The sequence below is a fragment of the Octodon degus genome, unplaced genomic scaffold (assembly GCF_000260255.1).
Source record: "Octodon degus isolate 3935 unplaced genomic scaffold, OctDeg1.0 scaffold00025, whole genome shotgun sequence".
Lineage (NCBI taxonomy): Eukaryota > Metazoa > Chordata > Mammalia > Rodentia > Octodontidae > Octodon > Octodon degus.
Genome location: NW_004524601.1, coordinates 925,717 through 949,202, shown reverse-complemented (window position 1 = coordinate 949,202; position 23,486 = coordinate 925,717). Strand labels below are relative to the sequence as shown.

Below are 23,486 nucleotides of genomic sequence, written 5' to 3'. Positions count from 1 at the left end.
CTCTGTGCTTGCCAAAGCAGGTACTTAGTCCACTGAGCTGTCTCGCCTGCTCCTTCTGGTCTTTCTTTAGTCAGATCTCAGAGAAGATAGGAAGCCAGAGTCCAGCACAAAGTACTTCCTGGGAACTGTCACTCAGGCAGCTTATCACTATCACGGGGCCTGCGTTTTACTCTTACAAGTTCTGCCGGGCCTGCACATGCTGGCCTTCGTGTTGTGCTGCTTGTTCCTCTGCTTTCCTTCCTGCTCCCCGACCTCTGCCAAGTTTGCAGAGCTCTGAGGTGTGACAGTGTGTGCCGTGGCGTCATCGAGGGGGCTTCTCTTTCCGAGGCAGCTGCGGGTGCTTCTCTATCAGGCTCACCCGAGGCCTCAGCCCCAGAGCCTGACCTCCCTCTTATCCTCTCCCCTCCTAATACACGTGGTAACTGTATTAAATATCCCTGTGCTTGCTCTGGACCCCTGTGAGCAAAGCCGTAACCTTGTTTCAACACAATTTTACAAACTCAAGGAGAGAGGGCACATCTACGATATCTTTATTCTTTCCGTCACTTTTTCTTGCTCACTGAGGTTCTGATGGTTCTTTATCTTTAAAATCATGTTCCGTCTGTTTCTGAAAGGCTGAATGTTCTCGCTGGGTTTAGACTCCCGAGCGGTGGATTCTCAGCTCTTGGAGTCCTGTCCATGTCTCTGCTGAGAAGCAGCTGCCCCCAGACGAGGCAGCATTTCTTTCCCTGCTTTCAAGAAAGGCTTGTTCTTTCCCCCTTGCTTTAGTTTTCTGAGGTTCAAATACGGAGGTCTTGGTGTGTCCTTCTTTGGATTTATCTAGTGGGGTCACTCTGCGTCCAGACTCAGGCCTGCCGCTTGCCTGCCTGCAGCAACCTCCACCGTTATTTCCTCTAGCGCCTGGCCTGGGTGGCGCCACAGCCAGACCTTCGCTTGGTCACGCGGGCTCTGCTTATGCTTTCTGGTCTTTTTTTTCCCCTGACCAGACGAGCCGGTTTCTGGTTTCCTCACGCTGGCTCGCTGGCCATCTCCTCTGTGCTCTCTGATCTGCTGCTGAGTCCGCACTGGAAGCGTTTGCATCTTCAGTTCTTGTACAGCATTTCTCGTTGAGAACTTTCCCTGGTGTTTTCTGCAGGCTGTTTCTTTGCTGACTTCTGTGTATCACGACTGCTTGGAGTATTTGCACAACAGCCTCAGTGGGGTGCTGGCCAGCCGTCTCAGCTCTGGGCCCCGGGTCTTGGCTGCTTGTTTCTTTCCCCACAAGGCTGAGATTTTCCTGGCTCTTGGGGTGACAAATGGCTCCTCAATCCCTGGGACGGTTGGGTTTCTCTTCTGGGACTCTGGGTCTTGTTTGAATCTTCTCTCCTACTACACCTGACCCTGCCCTGGTGGGGACAAAGGGCTGATGTTGGAATTCTTATTTATTTGGTATAGGGTCTCGCTATGCAGCTCGGACGCGTAGTGATCCTCCTATCTCAGCCTCCCCAGCACTGGGATTATAGGCGTACACCACCACACCAGGTTCTGGGGCCAGCACGGCGTGTGTGACATGTGGTGCCAGGCGTTGACCCTGGGTCCTTGTGCCTGCCAGGCAGGTGCTTACACCACTGAGCTATCTCACCAACCCCCAGGCCGATGTTTGTTGTTTCCAGGTGGGGTGGAGGCACAGGCTCCTGGTGTGGAAGCAGGGTGCTGGTGCAGGTCTGGGGCTCCCTGCACATCTGGGGCTGCTGAATTTCCATGCGGCTCGGCCGCTAGGTGTGCGCTGCCTCGAGGCAGCAGGTCTCCCTAGCTGCCCTTCTATGGCCTGGCTTTGAGAATAAGCGCCCAGCGGCGCTCTTCCATCTCTGCCAGGGGGTGTTGGCTTATTCAGGGACAAGACGGCATGCCAAGGGCAAGTGGTGCGCGCACCTCTGTGTCTTCTGGGACCCGGCTGTCCCTCCTATCACCCTCTTCTCTGCCTGTCAGTCTTCCTTGGGCTTTGTTTGAAAATAACATGCCAGAAGGAGACTGCGATGCCGTGGGGCAGACCAGGGGTGGCCTCCGCCCTGCCCTGAGCATGAAGGAAGAGTTAGGGTTTCCTGGAAAAGCAGAGGCCGGGCAGGTTGCGTAGGAAGAAAGCCCGCTGGCCTGTGGTGCCGCGGCCGGGGTGTGTTGTGCCCTCGCGAGTCAGCAGTGGGTCTCAGAGTTGCACCTCAGGCCTGTGGTTTTGGGTGGGGCTTGTGAGAGGGCTTGAGGCAGGAGTGTGTGACCCAGGTGCCTTCTCCCGTGGCCTCCTGACACAGCTTAGCTGGGCTCAACACAGGTTGTAGGCGACATTCAGGGCCCGGCTGTGTATGCAGGGATCGGGGACCCCGCCCCCCATCCCGTCTCGTCCTGGAACTGTACATCTGCTCGCCCTCATGCTCGGGCTGGCCGCAGTGCCCTCGAGGGTCATGCGCCGGCCCAGGGTGGACCTGCGCTCCTGCCTACGGGTGGAGCTGCACCTCGCTGACGCCATGGGCGCTGCAAGCTCTGCCTCCGGGGTGACAGCCGCCTTGACTCCCAGTGCTTTCCTGACAGGTACAGTCCACATGGGCGGCCAGGAGCACTTCTACATGGAAACCCAAAGCATGCTCGTTGTGCCCAGGGGTGAGGACCAAGAGATGGATGTCTACGTGTCCACACAGTTCCCCAGATACATCCAGGTAATGCGGGCCACTGTGCAGGGACACAGACGAACGGCTTCTGCCAGGAAATGCTGAGCGGGCTTCAAGACAGAAGGTCTGTCCCTCAGGTGGTGAAGGGACACCCAGCACTAGCAGTCCACTGATGCGACACGACTTCCAGATGTGAAGAGTTTTATTAAAATTAAAACTAGGTTTGAGTTTATTTAGACTCTCAAGAGGCGCCGCTGTCCTTGGTCTGTGACTGCAAACCCAGTCAGGCAGTCAGCGCAGGTCTTCTGCTATGCTCTTGGCATGGTTGCAGAAACAACAGAGGAAGGCGCGCCTGCCCCTAGCCTGGAGCACAGCTCAGAAGAGCGGTGCAAGGCCTGGAGAAGCGGTGGCCCCACGGTCAGAGTCGTCCGATGGGGAGAGAGGCCATTTCCAGCCATCCCACAGCAAGCCAAGCCCCCGGCTATTTTCATGGTTACTGACTCCAGTCTGACCTGGACAGCAGGAAGACAAGACGTCGGGGGTGGGTCAAGGGACGGAAGGACAGGCAGACCAGAGGACATGGATTGGAAGGCATGGGGAGGGGCACAGGAGGTCCAGCAGATGTGGAGCTGGGAAGGTGCGTTTAGGAGACCAAGGCCAGGTGCCAGGGCGTGCGAGAGCCACACTGGGGGGCAGACTCTGGAGGTTGCATCCGCCTGGCTGTGCTGTCCCTGTGGGTGTGCAATGCCGTGTGGAAGGCAGGACTCAGGCAGCGCCAGTGGCTCCATCCCAGTGTTGTCCCCCTACCCCATGACCCTCAGCCCCCCTGCTATAAATCTCTTGTTACGATGAAAGGACCCTAGGGCTGGCCAAATAGCTCAGTGGATTAAAGCACCTGCAAACAGGGGCAAGGACCAGGGTACCCCGGGGGCTGTGCCTGCCCCGCCCCCAGGACACGCTGAGATGGCAACTGAGACTGGTCATGGTGGTGCACGCCTGTAATCCCAGCTCTTGGGAGCCTGTAAACAGGAGAATCACTACGAGTCTGATCTAGTAGTGAGACCCTGAACACCCTGTAGAACCTTCCCTAAAAAATACAAAAAAGAAAAACAAACAAAAGACTAAAGGGCCCTAAACATTGAGGGTGCTAAAGAAGGGACCCGAATACAGGGAAGACCCAAAGGGAGAGGGGTCAGCGCTCCACAGGGAGAGGACCGAGCCTCACTGCTGTGGACACAGCCCTGGGCTTAGTGGCCAGGGACACTCCATGTGTGGATCATGGAGGTTTCTTTCTTAGGGGAGAAACTTAAGAATTGCTAGTATGAAAAAGTTCCACAGCGAGGCAAGCCCGCCTGATAATGACCAGGCGGTGTGCTGGTCGCCAGCCGCCGCCGAGCCTGCGGCGAGCCTGCCAAGGTTACGGCCTTCCTCTGCGCTCGGCTCGACAGCGGCAACAGCGAGTGGCGGCTGGCACACCTCTGCTTCAGGGCTGGTCTCTGCGAGGCTCTGGGGCAGTGAGTGGCCCTGCTGAGAGCTGCCGCCCTTCACAGGACATTGTTGCTGCCACCTTGAAGCTGCCGGCTAACAAGGTCATGTGTCACGTGCGGCGCGTTGGCGGGGCGTTCGGGGGCAAAGTCATCAAGACGGGCGTCCTGGCCGCTGTGACGGCTTTTGCCGCCCACAGGTAAGTGGGAAAAGCGCAGATCGCTGCATGAGTCCTCAAGGAAACTGCAGGGTCTGGGCTACCCAGGAAGAAGCAGAACTGAGGTTACCCTGAGCAGCACCCCCGAGCGGAGAGTGTGTTTCGGTTTCATCTGTCTTGATCATCCAGTGGTGTGTTATGAGAGTCAACCTACGAATCCGCCACTGTGATAAATAAAAGCCACATCAGAAGTAGTACAGTGCCTGGAAAGGGGACAGGACGTGGGCCCTGGCCCTCGACACGCTGGCCACGCCGTGGGTGCGGGCACCGCGGTCTGACCATGCATGGCCACTGCTCCGGCTGGACGGCGTCTGTTTCTGTGGCCGATTGCCTTTAGGGATCTCAAACATTACCCTGGGGAGTTGCCTGTGTCTAGTGGCATCACCAGGTCCTCCGTCCCTACAGGAGAAGACCTTGTCCAGACTCACTTGGCTCTGCCACTTGTCACCGTTCTGGCTCGTGGCCTTGGGCCATCTTCTGATAGCAGAGGGAAAGCCCACAGCAGTGCCCAGAGCCTGGGCCCAGAGGCAGGGGGCCGTGGTGTGTCAGGGGTCAGTGCGGAAGGTGGACAGAGCCTGCAGCCTTTGGAGGCAGTGTGTGGGTGCCGTGGTGCCACGGGGGATCCCCCTGTGGGAACTCACCTTGTTCCTCTGTTCAGACTTGACCGTGCTGTCCGCTGTGTCCTGGAGCGAGGAGAGGACATGCTGATCACTGGGGGCCGCCACCCGTACCTCGGGAAGTACAAGGTGAGTGCAGGGGAGTGGGAGGGCTGGCCCAGCACCGCTCCCCGGGGCGTGTCCACCCTGCTCTCCGTGCCCGTGTGGCCAGTCCACATGTTCCTGGCTGGCCTAGGATGTTTGTCCGCTTTGCCCAGAGAGAAGCTACCGGCCAGCACCATGCCTTACGGAGTCCAAAACAGAAAGCTCTGCAGTGCATTCGTCCATGAAAGTCAATCTGATAACCATACTTATTCTCATATACTAAAAAGCAAAGTAGAATAATCCCCATAACAACAGCGTTATGGAAAAATTGCAATCATTTGCAAATGGGCTTCCCTCTTTTTAATGAATTGAAAGTATTTTTAAAAACTGTCCCAGAAATTCCTTGACATGTTTCCATAGTGGGAAATCCCTTTACCTCTTAAGAGCTAGTTATACCCGTCACGATGGACCAACTGCTATAACAAACAGAGCCCTCTCGGGGTCCTAACCTTGGGATATTATTTTGTGTTCAAGCCATGGCCCGACGTGATTGATAGAGGATAAGGGAGGGGAGGGCTGCGCTCCGGAACCTGAGCTCTGAGTTAGTCCGGGGACACCACCGTGCCATCCCCTGGGCCGCGCCGTCTGATATGGTAGCCGTGCCGCCCAGTGGCTGCCTCAGTTCCCTCTAAACCAACTCCATTAGACTACCACACAGTTCAGGGCTGGGTGGCCGCTAGGCTGGTGGCTGCCAGTGGATACCCCCCCACAGGAAGTCCTCTCGGGCCCCAAACCCCTGGACGGGGCCCTGAGGTGGGCAGCCAGCAGGGCGAGAGAGAGATGTGATGTCACGTGGAGGCGTTTCAGGCACCAGACCCATCTGTGGAGGACCCAGGCGAGCACTTTGCCATCCGCTGCCAGCGTGTCTGGGCAGGGTGGTCCCCCTGTGTGCCCAGGACCGGAACGGAAGCCCATGGGGCTGTAGTAACTTGGGTGGAGGCCTAAAGATTAACAGAGATGTCCAGGCTGTTTTGGTTTTGGTTTAGTTAAAGGACTTACTAGAGCGAACTTTCTCAAGGCGGTCTCTGCTGGTCTCTGCCCAGGCCTTTCGCAGGCCTGGTGCCTGTGGGGACCGAGCACACTGGCCCTGCTGGGCCGGGGTCAAGGTCAGCTCTCCCCGCAGGTGGGGTTCAAGAATGACGGTCGGATCGTGGCCCTGGACATGGAGCACTACAACAACGGGGGCAGCACCCTGGATGAGTCCCTGTGGGTAAGTGTTTCCCAGCACGTCACCTCTTTGCAGTGCCCTGCAGCGACCTCAGTCTTGCCTGGAGTCCCTTTCCGTATAAGAGGCCCGAGGCCTCCTTCTGGTTGGCCGAGTATGAGTGACAGACACAGGGCTGAAGCTGCTTCCAGGCAGGCCTGCAGTGCTCCAGGCCTGGACGTCCTAGCCGGGGTGACTCAGGAACTGGGCCGGCCACTGAGACCGGGTGTGGTGGCGCATGCCTGTAATCCCAGCACTGAGAAGGCTAAAACAGGCAGATCATTACAAGTTGGAGCTATGTAGTGAGACTCTGCACCAAATATGTGAATAAATAAATAAAACGTGAAAATTAAGATACTGATTTCAAAGGAACAATTGCTCAAGCTTGGTGGCTCACTCCCTGCAGCCAGTGTGGGGCATAGTGCAGGCCAGCAGCTCCCGCAGGAGGCAGGAGGCCAGGCGGTGCCTGCCGGATTTCAGCCTCAGACCTCAGGGTGACAAACAGGAGCGGAGGACAAGGCTGTCACCGCATCCCCTGGCTGCCACAGGTGGTGGAGATGGGGCTCTTGAAAATGGAGAACGCGTACAAGCTGCCCAACCTGCGCTGCCGAGGCCGCGCCTGCAGAACCAACCTCCCGGCCAACACAGCGCTGCGCGGCTTCGGCTTCCCGCAGGCGGGGCTCATCACGGAGGCCTGCCTGGTGGAGGTGGCGACCAAGTGCGGCTTGTCCCCAGAGGAGGTAACACAGACTCCCGCACACCCCAGGGAGGCCCTGGAGTCCTCGCCCTGGAGGGGCAACCCCCAGTGGATAAGGTCAGGCTGAGACCCAAGGAATTGGAAGGGCAACTTCAGGAGAGCGGGCTGCCTTGTCACAGGGTGTGACAGCTCCGCAGCTGCCGTGCCCTGCACAGTTTGGGTGTCACGCTGAACCACATCCGCAGGCATTTTTTATTTTGAGACAGAATCTTGCTAAGTTGTCCATGGGCTCAAACTTTCAATCCTCCTGCCTCAGCCTCCTGGGATCATAGGCGTATGCCCAGCTGTCTTGGGGTATATCTGAATAGTCTGACTCATGTGGCCTAGGAACACCCACAAACCACACTGGGCTGGGTAGGACCACAGCCAAGGTCTCCCTGAAATTACTTGGGGCAGGTGGGGTAGACATGCAGGCTCGGTGCTCACTGCCACAACGGCTGTGAGGGCTTTGAGTACCTGTGCCATGGGCTGGAAGGGCACTCGGCTGGCCTTGCAGGATTGCATGGCTTGGGGACCATGGCTGCCAGGCCCCTCGCTTCTGCCTGCCTTCCCTCCCCAGGTCCGAGAGGTGAACCTGTACCAGGGAATCGAGCGGATGCCCTGTGGACAAGAGATCAACACCGAGGGCCTGGCCCGCTGCTGGAGCGAGTGCAAGGCCAAGTCTGCCTTCTCCCTGCGGCGGGCAGCCGTGGACAGGTTCAACGCGGGGAGTCCCTGGAAGAAGCGAGGGCTGGCCATGGTCCCCCTGAAGTTCCCGGTGGGCATTGGCAACGTTGCCATGGGCCAGGTGGGCTCTCACGGTGGCCACCAGGGCAGCACAGTGGCATCTCCCATCCCGTCCTACGGGAATCCCTACCTGGTGGTTTCAGCGTGCTGTCACTGAACTCTAGAGAGCTGTGTGGTCAAGCCGGCCTCCCACAGAGGAGCTGGGGGCCTCTGCTGCCCCCACACTTGTGGGGCACATCTGGGGAAATGCCTGGAGGCTCAGGTGGAATCTGGGCACTCAGTGGCCCAGGCTCCTCTTCCAGCTGTGGAAACATGTGGAGCCAGAAGCTGGGTGCAGGCACCACCTCCTGTGGCTGAGGCAGAGTCTGCTGCACCCAGAACAGTGCAGCACTCCTACAACTTTCCATGCCCAGGGCCAGAAGTTCATCTGAGAGTAGCTGCTGCGGGTGAAGACAGAGTCCTGGAAGCCTTATCTCTAGGAGGCTGCAGGGAGAAGGGGACAGGACAGTGGGTGTGGGCGTGGGCAGCCTCGAGAGACATGTTGGGTGTCTGCTGTGTGTGGAGGACCGCAGGGACAGGACCTCAGCAGAGGTCCCTTCTGCAGCAGCCCCTTGCCAGGGGCTTGGCCTGTTCCAAGGGTGTTGGGGGCAGCCTCTCTCCTCCTGTGGTGGCAGTGGTGGAAAAGGCCATCTGTCTAAGAGGATGACAGGTGGGACAGACAGATGAGACGGCCAGGGTGGAGCTGGCACTGTGAGCACAGCCAAAGCCCCATGGGCTCAGGAGGGGCCTGAAAACCCCACCCACTGTCCCCTAGTGTGTCCCGCAGCTGACGTCCACTTCAGGAGGCCTGGAGGCTGGTGCTGTCCAGGACCCTAGGATGGGGTCTCCGCGCCCCTGAAGTCCCTGATCAAAGCTCAGAGCACGGGCCATGTAGGCCGCTGTGTGCACCCCAGGTGGCCAGGGCCTTGCTGCCTTCAGGGCTCCCGCACCAGAGTCAACATCATCAGCGACAGGGTCTGCCGACTCATTCTACCCTGGCCACAGTCACTGTACCCCTCTGTCCGGGAGGATGGGTTTTCTGCTGCCGCCCTGGGCATCCCCAGCTTCCTCTGCTGACCAGGGCAGCAAGTCCACACCACTGAGACAAGCCCCTGGTGTGGTCGGTGGAGGCCCTGAGTCATCAGCCCTCTGGAAGGAGGGGAAGGCTCCCTGAGCCCTCGGCTCACGAAGTGGACTCTCGTCAGGGTGTCCTGAAGCCTTGCATGTCTCTGGAGCAGCGGCTCACAGTGCATACTTGGGCACCGGAGCCCTTGCCCACGGAGCCCGCTACAGAGCCAGCAGGAGGCGGGCTGGGCTTGGTTACGCTTGGCTTGGCAGGGCCTGCGGGATCGGAGGGAAAGACCATCTCTAAAGCCCACCCTAACCATCAGAGCCCAGCGCGGTGCCCGCCAGGGACCTCTGCTCACCCCCCTCATCCCGTGCAGGCCTCCGCTCTGGTCCACATTTATCTGGATGGCTCTGTGCTGCTCACACACGGCGGGATCGAGATGGGGCAGGGCGTCCACACGAAAATGCTGCAGGTAAGGTGCGGATCAGCGGTGCCGCTCAGCCTGTCCTGGTACACGAGGGTGTCCTGGAGAGGCCGGGGGTGCACCTCCCGGACCCCGGACAGGGCGGGAGCCTGGGCTGCAGCAGCCGTGTTCTCAGCAGGAGGCTGGTAGTGGGCCTGCGGCATGGTGAGGGGCTCTGAGAGGGTGGCTAGAGTGTGGGGCTAGAGGGCGCTGGCAGCAGAGGTGGCTTTCAGGATTCTGAGATGCCAGCAAAGGGCTCCTTGCTTACGCGCCTCCCGGCCGAATGGCCAGGCAAATCCAGGAAGCAAACGCGCGCAGAGATTGAATCCAGACGAGCTCCAGGGTCTCAAGGAAGCAGAGCTTCCTGGGCCTCCTGAGTCAGCATACAGCTGACAGCTCCACACTCCAGCCAGGCGGGGTGTGCACGCAGCTCCACAGGTAACCAAAGTGCCTGAGGCCAGGCTGCCCTGAAATCCAGGTGGTGAGCCGGGAGCTGAAGATGCCCATGGGGAACATCCACCTGCGGAGGACAAGCACAGAAACCATCCCTAATGCCAATGCCTCCGGAGGCTCCGTGGTGGCCGATCTCAATGGGCTGGCGGTGAAGGTGAGTGGCATCCCACCGCTACCCTCGGCGCTGAGCCACAGGCTGCGAGACTCCAGCTCATGCACGCTACCCTCGTGTCACCCCTGTCTCCTCGGCTACTGCCCTCTCATTGGCTGGAATGTGCTTTCAACCCCACCAAAGAGCCAGATCTGTCTGCACATCACCTCCCTGGGCTTGTGTCCGGCTCTCTTCCACAGCCCCACCCCGCCCCGCTGCACCACTTGCCCTGCCCAGGAGGCAGTCCACAGAGCAAACCCACCACATCTGAAGCTGACAGGTTTTGTGCTACATCCCACCTTCTTCACCTGGTTTAAAAGGCTCTGTCCCTAAGACGTGCTCGTACCTGCAGTGCCCATGCAGCCTTCAGGTGGTCCTCTGAAAGGGACGGTCCTACTCTGTGGCCCCTGGATCTCAGATAAGGCATGGGAGGACCAGCTGTGTTCTCTGAGTGAAATCATGGTCATAATTTTACTCTCGACATACAATCCTCAGGACGCCTGTCAAACTCTTCTGAGACGCCTTGAACCCATCATCAGCAAGAATCCCCGGGGGACGTGGAAGGACTGGGTGAGAATCGCCTGCTGTGCTTTATGGGAGGGTGGGGGCGGGGCCAGCAGATACCCGCAGACGGTCCGGGCACACAGTGGCAGGGAGGCCTGGCGCCAAGTCCTCAACTCACACAGCGGGCAACACCGACATCTGTGAAATTTCTTTTTTTAAATTTTTATTAATTTTATTGAGAAACAAATAGTAATGAGACAGTTTCAAAATAGGATAGTAAGACAGTTACAATAACTAATATATCACATATTGTTGTCTCCGTAGTAGTTATTCATAGTACAAGATACAGACATGATATCCTGTTCAAACACTATTAGTACAAATCTTCTCATTGAATTAAGAGAAAGTAGCCGTATATCTATCCTAACTATTTTGTATACACAGATACAAAATGGTCCTTCATTTATGTCCTCCTTTGTCATTTAGTTTTGTCAGAGATGGGTATTCCATTGCCATTCAAATATTGTGGGTGTGTGAATTCAGCAGAGTAATCCAATGTAGTCCAGTAGTCGTAGCGGGTTATCCGTAGGACTGTGCAGACCTCAAAAGTCATCTCTGAAATTGCTGGGCTCTGGACCTTGTTCTGTGCTCTACCTGTGCTTTCTACCACCCTCTTTGGTTTTTCCCCATAATTTTATTGAGAAACAAATAGCAACAAAACAGTTTCAAATCAAATTAGTAGGACAGTTTCAATAATTAACACATTGCATACTGTCTTCCTAGTGGTTATTTGTTGTACAAGATGCAGACATGATATCCTATTTATAAACACTATTAGAACAAATCCCTCTATTCATTGAATTAAGAGAATGTAGCTGTATGTCTATTCTAACCGTTTTGAATACACAGATACAAAATAGTCATTCATCTGTATCCCCTTTTTTTGTTTAGTTCTGTCATTTAAATATTATAGGTGTGTGAACTCAGCAGAATATTCCAAAATAGACCAGTAGTCCAAAATGGTATTGGGTCTTTCGCATGACTGGCAATGTCAGAAGTTGTTGACCTGAGTCCCCAACAGCTCATCATAACACAATGGTTTTACTTCTTAAACTTCATTTGTATACTTTTCTGCTGGATGGTTAAGACCAAAATAAAGCAAGACCTATGCAACAAGAGTTGTAGCTTTTGGGTCTGATAAGGTCAGTGAAACCCCCTCAGGATTTATCCTGAGATCCCATACCTCAGATTGTAGATCCTTTGTCAGTGTCAGCTATGTGGATGAGTCATGGCCATTGCTTGGCCAATGTGCTATCTGTGAAAGTCTGAGAGAATGTTTTCTCTCCATGTGACTCTCCTTAGGCACACTCTACATCATCGATCACTTTCCTCTTCGGCCTCATAATTTCCTTGATCAGAACATTTGGGACACTACTGAGTTACATGATGTTACAGTACAAGTTCTCATATGTCCTGAGTTTTAATTGACCTTGGAAGGCTAGGGCCAGAATGTTGGCTTTCCTTGTAGCCCTCCTTTTCCCTAATTTTTGGTCTGCAGACTTAGGTTGTTAACCCTCCAGAAGAGAAGCTTATTGTTATTACCATTCAAGCTAGGCAGTTGAGCTTAACCTCACTATCTGTCTGAATATCAAATATCTTAGGCATAACATGGAACAGGTATTTTCATTAAGTATTGAAATGTTAAACTTTAAGTCCATACAGAATATGACGAAAAAAATTTTTAAAAATTAAAATAAATTTTAAAAATAGGAATAAAGAATTATATATGTTTACACATAAGTCCAGAAATCTAACCGTAGACAGCATTGTAGCAGGACAGTCCCGCAACACTCCTTTTCCTGTCTCCTGCCTTCATTCCCCGCCCCCTTCTTTTTGAACAATCACCTCCCTGAGAGACAGCAGGCAGTAGCCGGCTGCCATGACAAGCAGCCCGTATTCAGAAGGCGTCTGTGAAATTTCTACTGGAGCACAAGAGGGTTTTCCTGCCAGGATGTCTGTTTTCAGCCTGAATGATTAAAGTCCCGGCCTTTGGAACAGGCTGCTCTCTGGATAACAGCGACAACCTATTTCTTCTCCTTTTTGGGCTCCACTGTTCCTCAAGTAGAAAGGCAATAAGGGACTCACTCATTCTATAAAAGGGAAGTCGCCCAGGCTGTCATTGGGAACGGGAGCCAGCCACGGAGGTATGCAGGCACTCACTCGGGCTGCAAATACCTGGCTGCTTCCACCGAAGCGCGGGGAGCCTAGCTGGGGAGAAGATGCCCGTCCGGAGGTCCCCGTGAGCATCTTGGGTCCCGGCGAGGAGGCAGCAGACGGTGTGGTCCGGGTGCTGGGCCCACGGTGCAGGGACACCAGCTTCACAACATTAAGGCATGGTTTGGGGGTCCTCTTAGAGGGTTCTGCTGAGAAGCAACTCCAGGCTGGGGTGCAGCTCCGGGTAGAGCCCATTCCTAGCCTTGGCTTTGATTCCAGCCACACTCCCTCCCCCCTGGAAGGGTCCTGCTGCTTCCGAGGTGTGGGCCACTTGAGGTGGGTGCTCCAGAGCCTTCCTGGAGCCTTTGCCTGTGCCCTGCTGTGCCCAGCTGCAGGAAGTGGCACAGTGGTGTGCCCAGGGTGGCCGTCCCCGCAGCCGTCCATCCTTGTAGGATGCCGCCTGTCCTGGGTGGCGGAGCGCCTCGCCACACTTCTCCCCCGTGACCTAACCCTTGCTTTTCTGGGAAGCAGCCAACTTTGTGCAGTCAGAGGAACTTTCTGTGGTGGGGTATCATGTAGCAAAATTACTCCCTGCCACAGAAACAGGGAGGAGCTGGAGCTAAAACTGAGCGTGCGGCCACTACTGTCCCCGACTGCCACGGGCACAGGCTCCCCTCTCGGGTGGTGAACTCATCAGCCAAGCATGGGGTGCCACCCTGTGCCTCTGTGTCACCCACTGGCACACAGGCCCAGGCCGACACCGTCACGCATGCAGGGAGGCATGCTTGGAGAGGGAGGACCTAGAGGACCCTCCTCACCCCTGCAGCCCAGAGCCACCAAACGCAGGTGCAGCGGCAGTGTGGGGACCCTCTCCCCACACACCATCTCACGCATCCCGGCCTTCCTTCACAGGCGCAGGCTGCGTTCGACCAGAGCATCAGCCTCTCTGCTATCGGATACTTCAGGTGAGTAGGCCTCACATCGCGTGCTGTCAGTCTTTGAGGCTGAACCCAGCCTTCCACTGCTGCGTCCTTATTTTTTATCGTGAGGCAGGGTCTCGCTAAGTTTCTAAGCGCTCAGGTTGGGCTCCGGCTTGTGACCCTCTTCCCTGGGTCTCCCAGCAGGGTACCTTGAAAAAGAATTTCAGTCCTGTTTTCACCTTTGGCAGTACGTGACTTTGTGCCTTCATTTAATCTTGACTATAAAGAACATTCGGCTGTCGCTAATCCCAGACCGGGACTTTTTCTGGGGAAAGCAGGCCCCACGCAAGACCAGCCAGCAGGACTCCACATCCCCCCTTGGGGGTCGGTGCTGGGCTGCTCCGCAGGGCATGGCTCTTACAGCATGGTGCCCCCCTTAGTCAAGGAACAAAGGTAGAGATGCAAGTGGCCCCGGTGAGACAGGCGCCGTGCCCACCTGGAAAGGGATGTGGCACTGGCGCCAGCCACGTGGCCTCAAGTGGGGCATGAGAGCTGTCTCTCGCTGTGGGTGAGGGTTTGCCTGTCACGCTGCGCAGCAGGGTGACACAGAGCTGCCTGCCACGGCCCTCGGCCTGCAAGAGTGCTGGGAGCCTTCCTTGCACGTAGTGAGCTGTACGGGAAGGGAGCAGGGGTGACCGGGCCAAGGCTCCAGCTCCTGCAGTCACAGTGTCCTGCTCCTCCAGGGGCTATGAATCGAACATCGACTGGGAGAAGGGTGAAGGCCACCCCTTCGAGTACTGCGTGTATGGGGCTGCCTGCTCCGAAGTGGAGGTCGACTGCCTGACAGGGACACACAAGGTCAGTGCTGACAGGCGAGGTCTTGGGGCACGTTGTGGCCCTCGGCACCCCATGCGCTCTCGGGAGCCATGCTGCTGGCCCGAGGTAAGCTCTGATGGTGCCAGAGAACAGAATTCAGGAGTCACCTGTGAGGTGACACTTCCATGGGAACCTGGCAGCCCTGTCTGGCAGCCCCTGCCCTTCACCAGAGAATCCCGGAAGAAGCTACTTCAAGAAAAGAAGAGCCTGAAGGGGTGTCAGCTAGTGGGCACTGCTGGCAGCCTTGCTCACTGTGGGGAATAGGCCGGAGTGCTCCTGCAGGGCCCCTGGGTATCCAAATCTGCTGACCAGCACCAAGGGTTGGCCGGGCCTGGCCAGCTCTCAGAACCTTGGTGCCAGCCAGGTCCCTCTTTTTAGCTAGTTCCAGCACGTTCTTGTGCAGGATGTGCACATATTGACACACAGACATACACATGCACACACCTGTGCCTGCGCACACATACTCACACGCACACACACGGCTCACAGACCCAGTTTCTCTGCTTGCAGCCCGGCTGCTGGAGGAAGGAAAGCTGCTCAGCGGTGCTGTGGCAGTGGCCTGGGCTCATCCACACAGTAAGTGGGCTGTGCTTCCTCGCAGAGCCGTGGGACCAGTGCGCCAGTCTGGTGCGACCCCTGCGAGGCCTGCCAGGAGCAAGCCCTGGTCTTGCTGGTCCCACATGTCCTGAGCTTCCAGTCTTGGGTGGCAGTGGTGTTCAGATAAAAGTTTTCACTTTGGGGATCCCCACACATGCCTCCTGCACCCCAGCCAGCCTCATCTGTGGGATCCTGCACGCCTCTCCTGGCTGCCTGCCCAAGATGTGGCTGGGCTAAGCCTATCTCAGCCTGGGCTGAGCCGTGGCTACTTTGAGCTCCCACGACAGAGTGGCTGCCCACCCACCTCCGCTCTCACACCGAACTCCTTCCCCTCAGAGAAAAGCTGGAGAGACGTAACCGCTTGGATTTCGCGCAGCGTGTGTGTGCCTGGGCTGTTAAGATTCCAAGTCAGGGCTAGCCTTGCTCTGAGCTCCACTGAGTCCTCACAACTTGGTGGGCTCCTCGGAGTGCACCAAGCCGTCTAATTACGACATCTAGCTCTGCAGCCCAGGAAGTGTCACCCTGCACCAAAGGCCATCTCCCGACTCCCTCGCTGGGCCTGCTTTCCGGCCAGCCCCTTCTGGTGATAGAATCACCCCATTCCTACGACATTCCTACAGCATAGTCCGTGCCCTCACTGGCTGGTGCTGCGTGTCCAGTCACCACAAACACAGCAGCTAAAAATAATAAATCCGAGCTGCAGCCCCTGCTCGGGTCAGACCTGGGAGTGACTTGTCTGGGTGACCCCGGCTTGGGGTTTCTTGTGAGGCTGCTGTCACCTCGTGGCTCCTGGGGCCAGGACACCTGCCTCTAAGTCACACCCCACGGTTCCCATGAGGCCTCCGTTTGCCTGCACTCCTCACAGGCCCTGCCTGCGGGCTCCCTGGGTCAGCGGCCATCGGAGCGCAGGGTGCTGCTCTGTCGCTTCTGCAGTCCGCAGCGGCCAGCAGGCTCAGAGAGCTTCGTGTCCACCACAGCCGTCCGCGGGCAAGACGAGGAGAGTTTTCACTGCCAACAAGCATTCTGAACCAGTGTGTGTTCTGGAAAAGCGGGGTGGGAAGGTCACACAGGAGAACTCGGGGTCCCCTCTGCCTGCGAGCTCTGTTGTGGCAGAGTCGCTGAGTCTCAGCAGCAAAGGCGCAGGATTCTGGGGCACGGTGGTGTCACAGCAGCTGGACCTGCATCCCCATCTGTGTCGTCAGACAATGAGCTCACATCAGACCTAGTCCTTGTCCAAGAGTGGAGCGTGCAGAGCATTGGTGACCGTTACAGCTGCTGCCACCACCCAGCTCCGCACCTCCGAAAGCGCCCTGCGCCGTGGGCCCTGTGGTGACACTGGCCGCTGGGATGGCCCAGTCACAGGGCTTCCTTCTCAGTGTCATCCCCGACACTGTCACGGATCAAATGCAGTCTGTTCCACCACCCAGCTGGAGGCAAAGTCAAGTACTTGTGTTTCTAAGAAGAAAAAACAGCTACTTGAGAGTATTTGCGCAACTTTTACAGTCTTACATGGCAAAGTCTTTGTTTTTTGTTCCTCCTGAAACAGTATGGCCAGGGAATCTCTGTCCCATGGCGGCAGGCGGGAGGCGCTCCTCAGAGTCTCCATGCTCAGTCACCTGCAAGGGGCCGACACTGGGCTTTCTCTCTATTCTAGAACATCAGGACAGACATCGTCATGGATGTTGGCCACAGCATCAACCCCGCCCTCGACCGAGGCCAGGTGGGTGCCACTCGCCCTGTTGGGGGCAACAGGGGACCCCGCACACCCGGACAGCCTTCCTGCCGCCCCCTCCTCAGCACGGCCGCAGCCAGAGACAGAACTCGCATTTCCTACCGCGTAGGAAGGAGGGACAGGTGTGCAGGGCTTGGGAAGAAGGTGCTTTGTGGTGGGAGCAAGGCTGCTGCAGAGAGGTGACCCAGAGGCCACTGCTGGGCCCCGAGCCCTGGGCTAGAGGTGTGAGGGCCTGCACCTGCGCGCTCCCGTGTCAAGCAGTGACAGGCAGGCAGGCAGGCGGGAGTAACCAAGCCCTACACTTACCGCATTGGTCGCTGAGCGGCAGCCTCTGTTCCGATTTCTAACCAATTGGAACTAACTGACCAGACTGGGACGCCCCAAGTGCCTAGCTTCTCTCAAAGACACAAAATGTGCCCTCCTTGGGCCTGCTGGAGTCCCACACTCATGACGACTCGGGCCCCCCAGGAACCTTCCCACACGCGCATCACAGATTCCAGCCCCTCTTGGGTAGAGTGTCCTACGGGTCCCAGAAATGTGTCACAGGATGGGAAGAACTGCAGGAGGGGAAATCTGAGGAGCCCTGGGGAGGAAGCCAGGGCAATCACAGTGAAAGAAGGAGTCAGCGCAGTCAGACCCATGTCCACAGCTGGCCCAAGGCCGGGGCCCAGGCCGGGGCTGGAGTGGGACCAGAGAGACCAGGGCCCAGCAGGAAGAGCCCCAGCCCAGGTGGCGGTGACAGGAGCTGAGAGTGGCTGGGCCTAAGGGTGATTATCAGCACCATGGGGTGGGAATGAGGAAGGAAGGAAGTCCCAGGAGGGTGTGGAGGAACTGGGGGCCTGGCCCAGGAAGCCGAGGCCACTTCCCGCTACTGCAGGGGACACCGAGTGCAAACACAAGGCTGTCGCAGCTGTCACATGGGCAAGGCGTAGGCTCAGATGGCCTGGCCTCTGAGGAGCTGGTTCTGTGTGGATGTGGATAGCAGGGGCTTCTGCGCACAGCAGGGCGCTGTGACCTGGTGCTTGTTGCTGACTTGGTGATGTCTGGAGAAGCCCTGGGGTCGGCCTCCTGCACGTGCGCCTGTCACCCTGAGACCTCATGGGGACGCTGCTCAGTGTGGGATTTGTCGGAGCCAGGTTGAAGGCGCCTTCATCCAAGGCATGGGGCTGTACACCTCGGAGGAGCTGAAGTACTCGCCCCGGGGTGCACTGCACACGCGGGGCCCTGACCAGTACAAGATTCCAGCCACCTGTGACGTCCCAGCCGAGCTGCACATCTCCTTCCTGCCTCCATCCGAAAACTCGAACACCCTGTACTCGTCCAAGGTGAGCCAGGCAGCGAGCATCTGTCAGGCTGGGTGACACCCACGGTGTGGTGCCCTTCACTCCCAAGTGCAGTGCACTTGCGCCAGGGTCACAGCAGACACCTGCAAGCGCTCATCGACAGCAGATGCACAGCGTGAGAGAGAAGGCTTTCCGGGGCCCAAATGTGACCGTTGTCGTGGAGGAGCTGCCCTTCCACATACTCCTCTTCACACGCGTGCGCTGCTGTCTTGGCGTGGGGCCATTTCTTAGGCTAGCGTCCTAAGGACAGGAACTGGGGCAGAAGCTTAAGTTACATCTTTTACTAAGAGCTTATGTGGACAACACATAGGACCCGTGCATCTGCACACACACGCAGAGACTGGCCGTAATCTTGCTGCCTGCTTCCTGCAGGGCCTCGGGGAGTCTGGGGTGTTCCTGGGGTGCTCCGTGCTCTTCGCCATCTGGGATGCAGTGAGCGCCGCGCGGCGGGAGAGGGGGCTGCCCGGGAGGCTGGCGCTCTCCAGCCCGCTGACCCCGGAGAAGATCAGGATGGCCTGCGAAGACAGGTTCACCAGCATGGTAGGTCTGCCGGAGAGGCAAGTCAGATGGGTAACGCTGGTCCCTGCCTCGGTGTGTTTAGGCCGCAAAGCAGAGTGGCCCTGAGCTCACGCCTGCAGCTGCCCAGCTGGGCCCGCTCAGCTGAAGGCTCGTGTCCCCCCCATCTTGTCTCGTCCCCGGAGTAGCTCAGTGTCCTCTGTAGACCCTGCATGGCCAGGCCAGGACCGGGGTGCACAGCCACAGTCAGCCCCTCTCCCAATAGGCCGGGAGAGCCAGCCGGGACCCTTCCCGGTGTGTCCATCCACACTCAGCTCCCGGTTGCCTGCATGGAGCAGAGCTCTTGTGCTGGAAAGAGCCATGGTCACAGCTGTCCCGTGACCATGAGAGGTGTCCTCCTGCTGGGAGGGGCCCTCCACATCCCCACCTCACCTCCACAACTCACCTCTTCCTCATAGAGGAACAGAGATTGGCCCGACTTTCCTCCCCTCCTGAGTGTGAGTGACGTGTGGAGCCCCCAAGCCTCGTGGGCCCTCCAGGCCTGTGCTCCCGACCTCTCAGCACCCTGCTCTCCGGGGCCCATGTTCTGCGGTGTTCCATGCGAGTAACAACATTTTCTACCTTTGTTCTCTTCTTCTAGATTCCGAGAGACGCCCCTGGATCCTACGTTCCTTGGGATGTCCCCATATAAGCGCACACAAACCTCTGGAGGAGAGGGTGGCGCTTCGCACCGCAGCCCAGACAGCCACCCTCTTCTCGGGCAGCTGCGCGGCATGAGAGACCCTGCTGAGCACCCTGCCTGTGTGAGAGCCGGTTCAGCTAGATAGGTGATAGATAGGTGGTAGGTGATAGAGTGTCGATACACTGATGATACATGATAGGAGATAGCTCACCAGTGATGAGAGATAGATGATAGATATAGAAGAGACTGATTAATAGGCATTTGCAATTTGTAAAGCACACTTTAAATGGCATGACTATGAACTCCTTCCCTCGAGGGCGGTATTCACCATTGCTGTGTCCCTGGGCTGGAGCACAGGATGATTTCTATGTGATTTGTATCTGGCTTGTATTTACCAATAAAAATTATACTGTCTGCTGAAAGACAACTGTCTGAGGGAGCTCCTCATTGGCGTCATTGCTTTTTTGTTCGTCTCAATGTCCTGTCCACCTGGGGCGGGGTCTCCAGAGTCCGTGGGACCCAGGGAGAAGCATGCATTAGACTTCATCAAAACTGAAGGAGAAAGTGCCTTAAAGGGCCCTTGGACGCCTGAGTCCTGGGAATGTTGCTGGGTGACAGAGCAGTGGCTTAGGCCATCATGTCCCTAGGCTTAGTCCCCCCAGCATGAAACAAGTAAGTTGGAAAGAAACCCAGAAAATAGGAGCGAATATTTGCAAATGCCATGTCTAGTAGGGACTGTATCTAGGATATACAAGGAACACAACTCAACAGGAAAAGACAGCACAGTTTTTAAAATGGGCAAAGGGGACGAGCAGACGTAGCTCTGAGGAGACAGCTGCCCAGGGAGCCCAGGCAAAGTGCGGCAGCTCACCAGCAGTGAGGAGGTGCAGACCAGAGCCACAGCGAGACACCGCTGCACACACATCCACACCAGGGGCTGGAGCCAAAGCCACGGACGATGGCAGGCGCTGTAAGGTGTGGGGAGGGGAGGGGTGGGTGGGACAGCGTGGCAGTGCGGTGCTGCCTGGTGAGCTCGGGGTCCTAAGGTCATTCCGAGAACCAAGAAAAAAAAGTGTGGAGAAATGCGACCCGGTCATTGCCGATGGAAGGCAAGACAGCACAGACACCGTGGAGAGCAGTGGGCAGTCCCTGAACAGTGGGCACGGACTGCCTCACGGACACCCGGGTACACGCTCAAGGACCCCAAAGCATGCATCCACATCAACTGTGTTCAGCAAGTGTTCACAGAGTTCTCACAACCACCACCAAGTGAAAGCAACCTAAAAAGTTTCTGCCATTTGATGCACAAGAGATGAGACAGCCACACGAGGCGCTTTGCTCAGCTGGAGAAAGGGTGAAGCGCCAGGGCAGGTCCCACACAGCCTGGAAACGTCATCTGGGTGTGAGTCCCAGACACGTGCTGTACAGCATCATCCCGTCTGCACACCAGGCCACCACAGGAAGTCACAAGGACAGCTCAGGGCAGGGGATGGGGGTGGTGACCGCCAGCGGGCATGCGGCATCTTTGGGAGGCACCAAGGAATTACTGGTGGGGAGCGTAAGACACGTTTGGGCACCAGCAGGGCTGGTGAGGCTGGGCCCTGGCCCTGGCCCTGGCCCTGGCTCTGGCTCTCACTCTGTCTCTCTCTGTTTCTGTCTCTGTCTCTGTCTCTCTCCTTCTCTCTCCCCCATCTCTGTCTCTGTCTCTCTCTCCCCCGTCTCTCTCGTCTCTCTCTGCCTCTGTCTCTCTCTCTCTCCCCCCGTCTCTGTCTCTCTCTCTCTCTCCCCATCTCTATCTTTCTCTCTCCCCATCTGTCTCTGCCTCTGTCTCTCTCTCTTTATCTCCCCGTCTCTCTCTGCCTCTGCCTCTGTCTCTGTCTGTCTCTCTCTCCCATTTCTGTCTCTGTCTTTCTCTCTCCCCCATCTGTCTCTTTCTCTGTGTGTGTGTCTCTCTCGCTGTCTCTCTGTCTCTGTCTGTCTGCCTGTCTCTCTCTCTCTCTCTCTCTCTCTCTCTGCTCTATATATCAGAGCAGATCTGAAGCCCCAGCAGCATGCCTACCCTTCAAGCAGAAATTCCAGTACTAAGGATTTATCCAAACAGAAATTCTTGTTCAAATGCTCAAAATGAAGTCCAAAGGGTTTCACTACAGCAGATTTGTAATAGCAAAAATTAAAAATCATTATACAGTAAATCAACAGCTGGCTGATCAGTTAGTCATCCTGATGGTAGCATTTCTGAGAGCTTATTCTGTGCCTGGCACAGCCCTCAGCACTTTGCTTAGGAATTTTTTCCCCCTGGCACCAGAGATTGAATTCAGGACCTTGCACTTGCCATGCAAGCACTTATTGCACTGAGCTGTCTCCCTGGCAGCCCTTAGCACTTTGTATTTCATGATTAATTACTTAATCCACACAACAGCCCTATGAGGTGTGATTATTTTGTCCACTTCACAGGAGAGGCCACTGAGGCACAGATAGGCCAACTTAAAGAAATTTGAAAAGAGACGTAGATTATGTGTCGAGTTTTAATGCAGGTGTGGAGAGAAGCAGGAAGTCAGGCAGCTGAGAAATAATGGGGTCACAAGCCCCCAGGGGGCTATCAGGGACACCTTCTCAGTCACGGCAGCCCAGCCTGGGAGCAGTCCCACCAAGAACCAGGGCTGTGACTCGGCGGTGCCTGCCCCTCCCTGCAGCTGCAGACCGTGGGGTCACCGCAGGCCGGAGCGTGCGGTGGGTAGCCTCCGGGCTGAGTGCGGAGCCTGTGCAGAGCCCGAGTCTGCGGGGACACCACCCTTGGTGCTGGAAGAAGGCCACAGGGCTGTGCCCTGCCCCGAGGGCACAGAGTGACAAGTGGTCACTGGAAAGCTCTGATGAGCCACGCCTGGTGGGGAGAGCAGGACGGAGCAGGTGAGGCAGGGCTCTGAGGGCCGCGTCAGAGGGACTGGTGGCTGAGGGACACCGGCTTGCACGTGACCGCTGGGCAGCGCCTCCGGGGTCCCCGTCGCTCCTCCATTGCTGCCATGAACATTGGGGTCCCAGGAGCTGCGGCCCAGCGGCCCAGCTTACAGCACCCTTCGGGCGGGGATGGGGGGGTGCCTCCGGGCAGAAAGAGCCTGGCCTGGCTCTCCATCGTCACAGGGGGCTCCCAGGCACCAGACTCAGGGTGTCCCCAGCAGGTGTCCCCATCACTGAAGCCATCGTGGAGGCTCAGCCCACCAGCGCCGACACCCAGAGCTGCTCTCTGCGCCGCCACTGCTCAGGCCCAAGCCTCTACCCGAGTCTGAGACAGAGCCTGCCTGGCCACACCGAGCCGAAGATCACCTCACTCCCGGGCCACGGCCACGGTGCCCCTCCCCGCTCTGCACAGCAGAGCCTGACCCTCCCGCGGGCTCACACGCACACGCTGATGCACTGATTTTGTTCATTTCGCTGGGGAGGCCAGTGAGGCACAGAGAGCCCGAGAAGCTTGGAAAGTCATAGTTTCTGATATAAATGTTTCAACTTTACTTGCTAGAGGGTCATGATGCATGCTGCATGTATGTATTCCTGTGTGAAAACCACACTTAGGCATCCTCAGATGATATCTGAAAAGCATTGGCCTGAGGGTTCTTACTTTCTGTTTCATGCACTTTCTTGTTTTTGGCTTTCCAAGCAAACATCGGTGTTCCTTTTGTAATTAAAGGGGTGCCGGCAGGCATGGGGCTCGCAATCCCACCCGCCTCCCCTTGCGCTGGGCCTGCGCCCCAGGTGGGCCTGGGCCCAGGTCTCTCCAGGGAGGAGGCGGCATTCCCTGATGCAGTGGGAAAGCAGCTCTGCGGGGCTTGAAGACAGTGGAGGGCAGCCGGGAGACAGGAGACGGAGGGCAGCGGGCAGCCAACCGCCGGCTCGAGACTCTTGAACATGGCTCAGCCAACTCCCCGGCACCCGCCCAGGCCCCTCCCTGAGGCAGAGGAGGAGGAAGTGGTTTTGCACGCAGGTCCGGCCCCTGAAGGGCTGAAGCAGCCCGGGCAGCGGCTGCCTCTCGGTTGTTCTTCCTTTCCAGCATTGAGGGAAGGAGAGAGCAAAGGGTGTGTTTTCCAGTGATGAGCACCAAACTAGTCTCCCACTCCCATGCACCCCGCCCAAGGAGAGCCAGAAC

The 23,486-nt window shown here is 57.1% G+C and overlaps 1 protein-coding gene across 1 annotated transcript in view; it reads left to right on the top strand.

The window, feature by feature from the left end:
- Positions 1-19,772, top strand: part of LOC101572360 (aldehyde oxidase 1) — a 41,591-nt gene extending 21,819 nt beyond the window's left edge. The window contains exons 21-35 of the mRNA XM_004628602.2: positions 2,563-2,687; positions 4,190-4,323; positions 5,000-5,087; positions 6,226-6,312; positions 6,855-7,046; positions 7,623-7,850; positions 9,274-9,369; positions 9,839-9,967; positions 10,460-10,534; positions 13,595-13,647; positions 14,346-14,460; positions 16,730-16,795; positions 17,944-18,132; positions 18,523-18,690; positions 19,307-19,772. Coding sequence (XP_004628659.1) covers positions 2,563-2,687; positions 4,190-4,323; positions 5,000-5,087; positions 6,226-6,312; positions 6,855-7,046; positions 7,623-7,850; positions 9,274-9,369; positions 9,839-9,967; positions 10,460-10,534; positions 13,595-13,647; positions 14,346-14,460; positions 16,730-16,795; positions 17,944-18,132; positions 18,523-18,690; positions 19,307-19,357 — 1,796 coding nt within the window. The 3' untranslated portion in view covers positions 19,358-19,772. The remainder of the gene's footprint in view (positions 1-2,562; positions 2,688-4,189; positions 4,324-4,999; positions 5,088-6,225; positions 6,313-6,854; positions 7,047-7,622; positions 7,851-9,273; positions 9,370-9,838; positions 9,968-10,459; positions 10,535-13,594; positions 13,648-14,345; positions 14,461-16,729; positions 16,796-17,943; positions 18,133-18,522; positions 18,691-19,306) is intronic.
- The last annotated feature ends 3,714 nt before the right edge of the window (positions 19,773-23,486 follow it).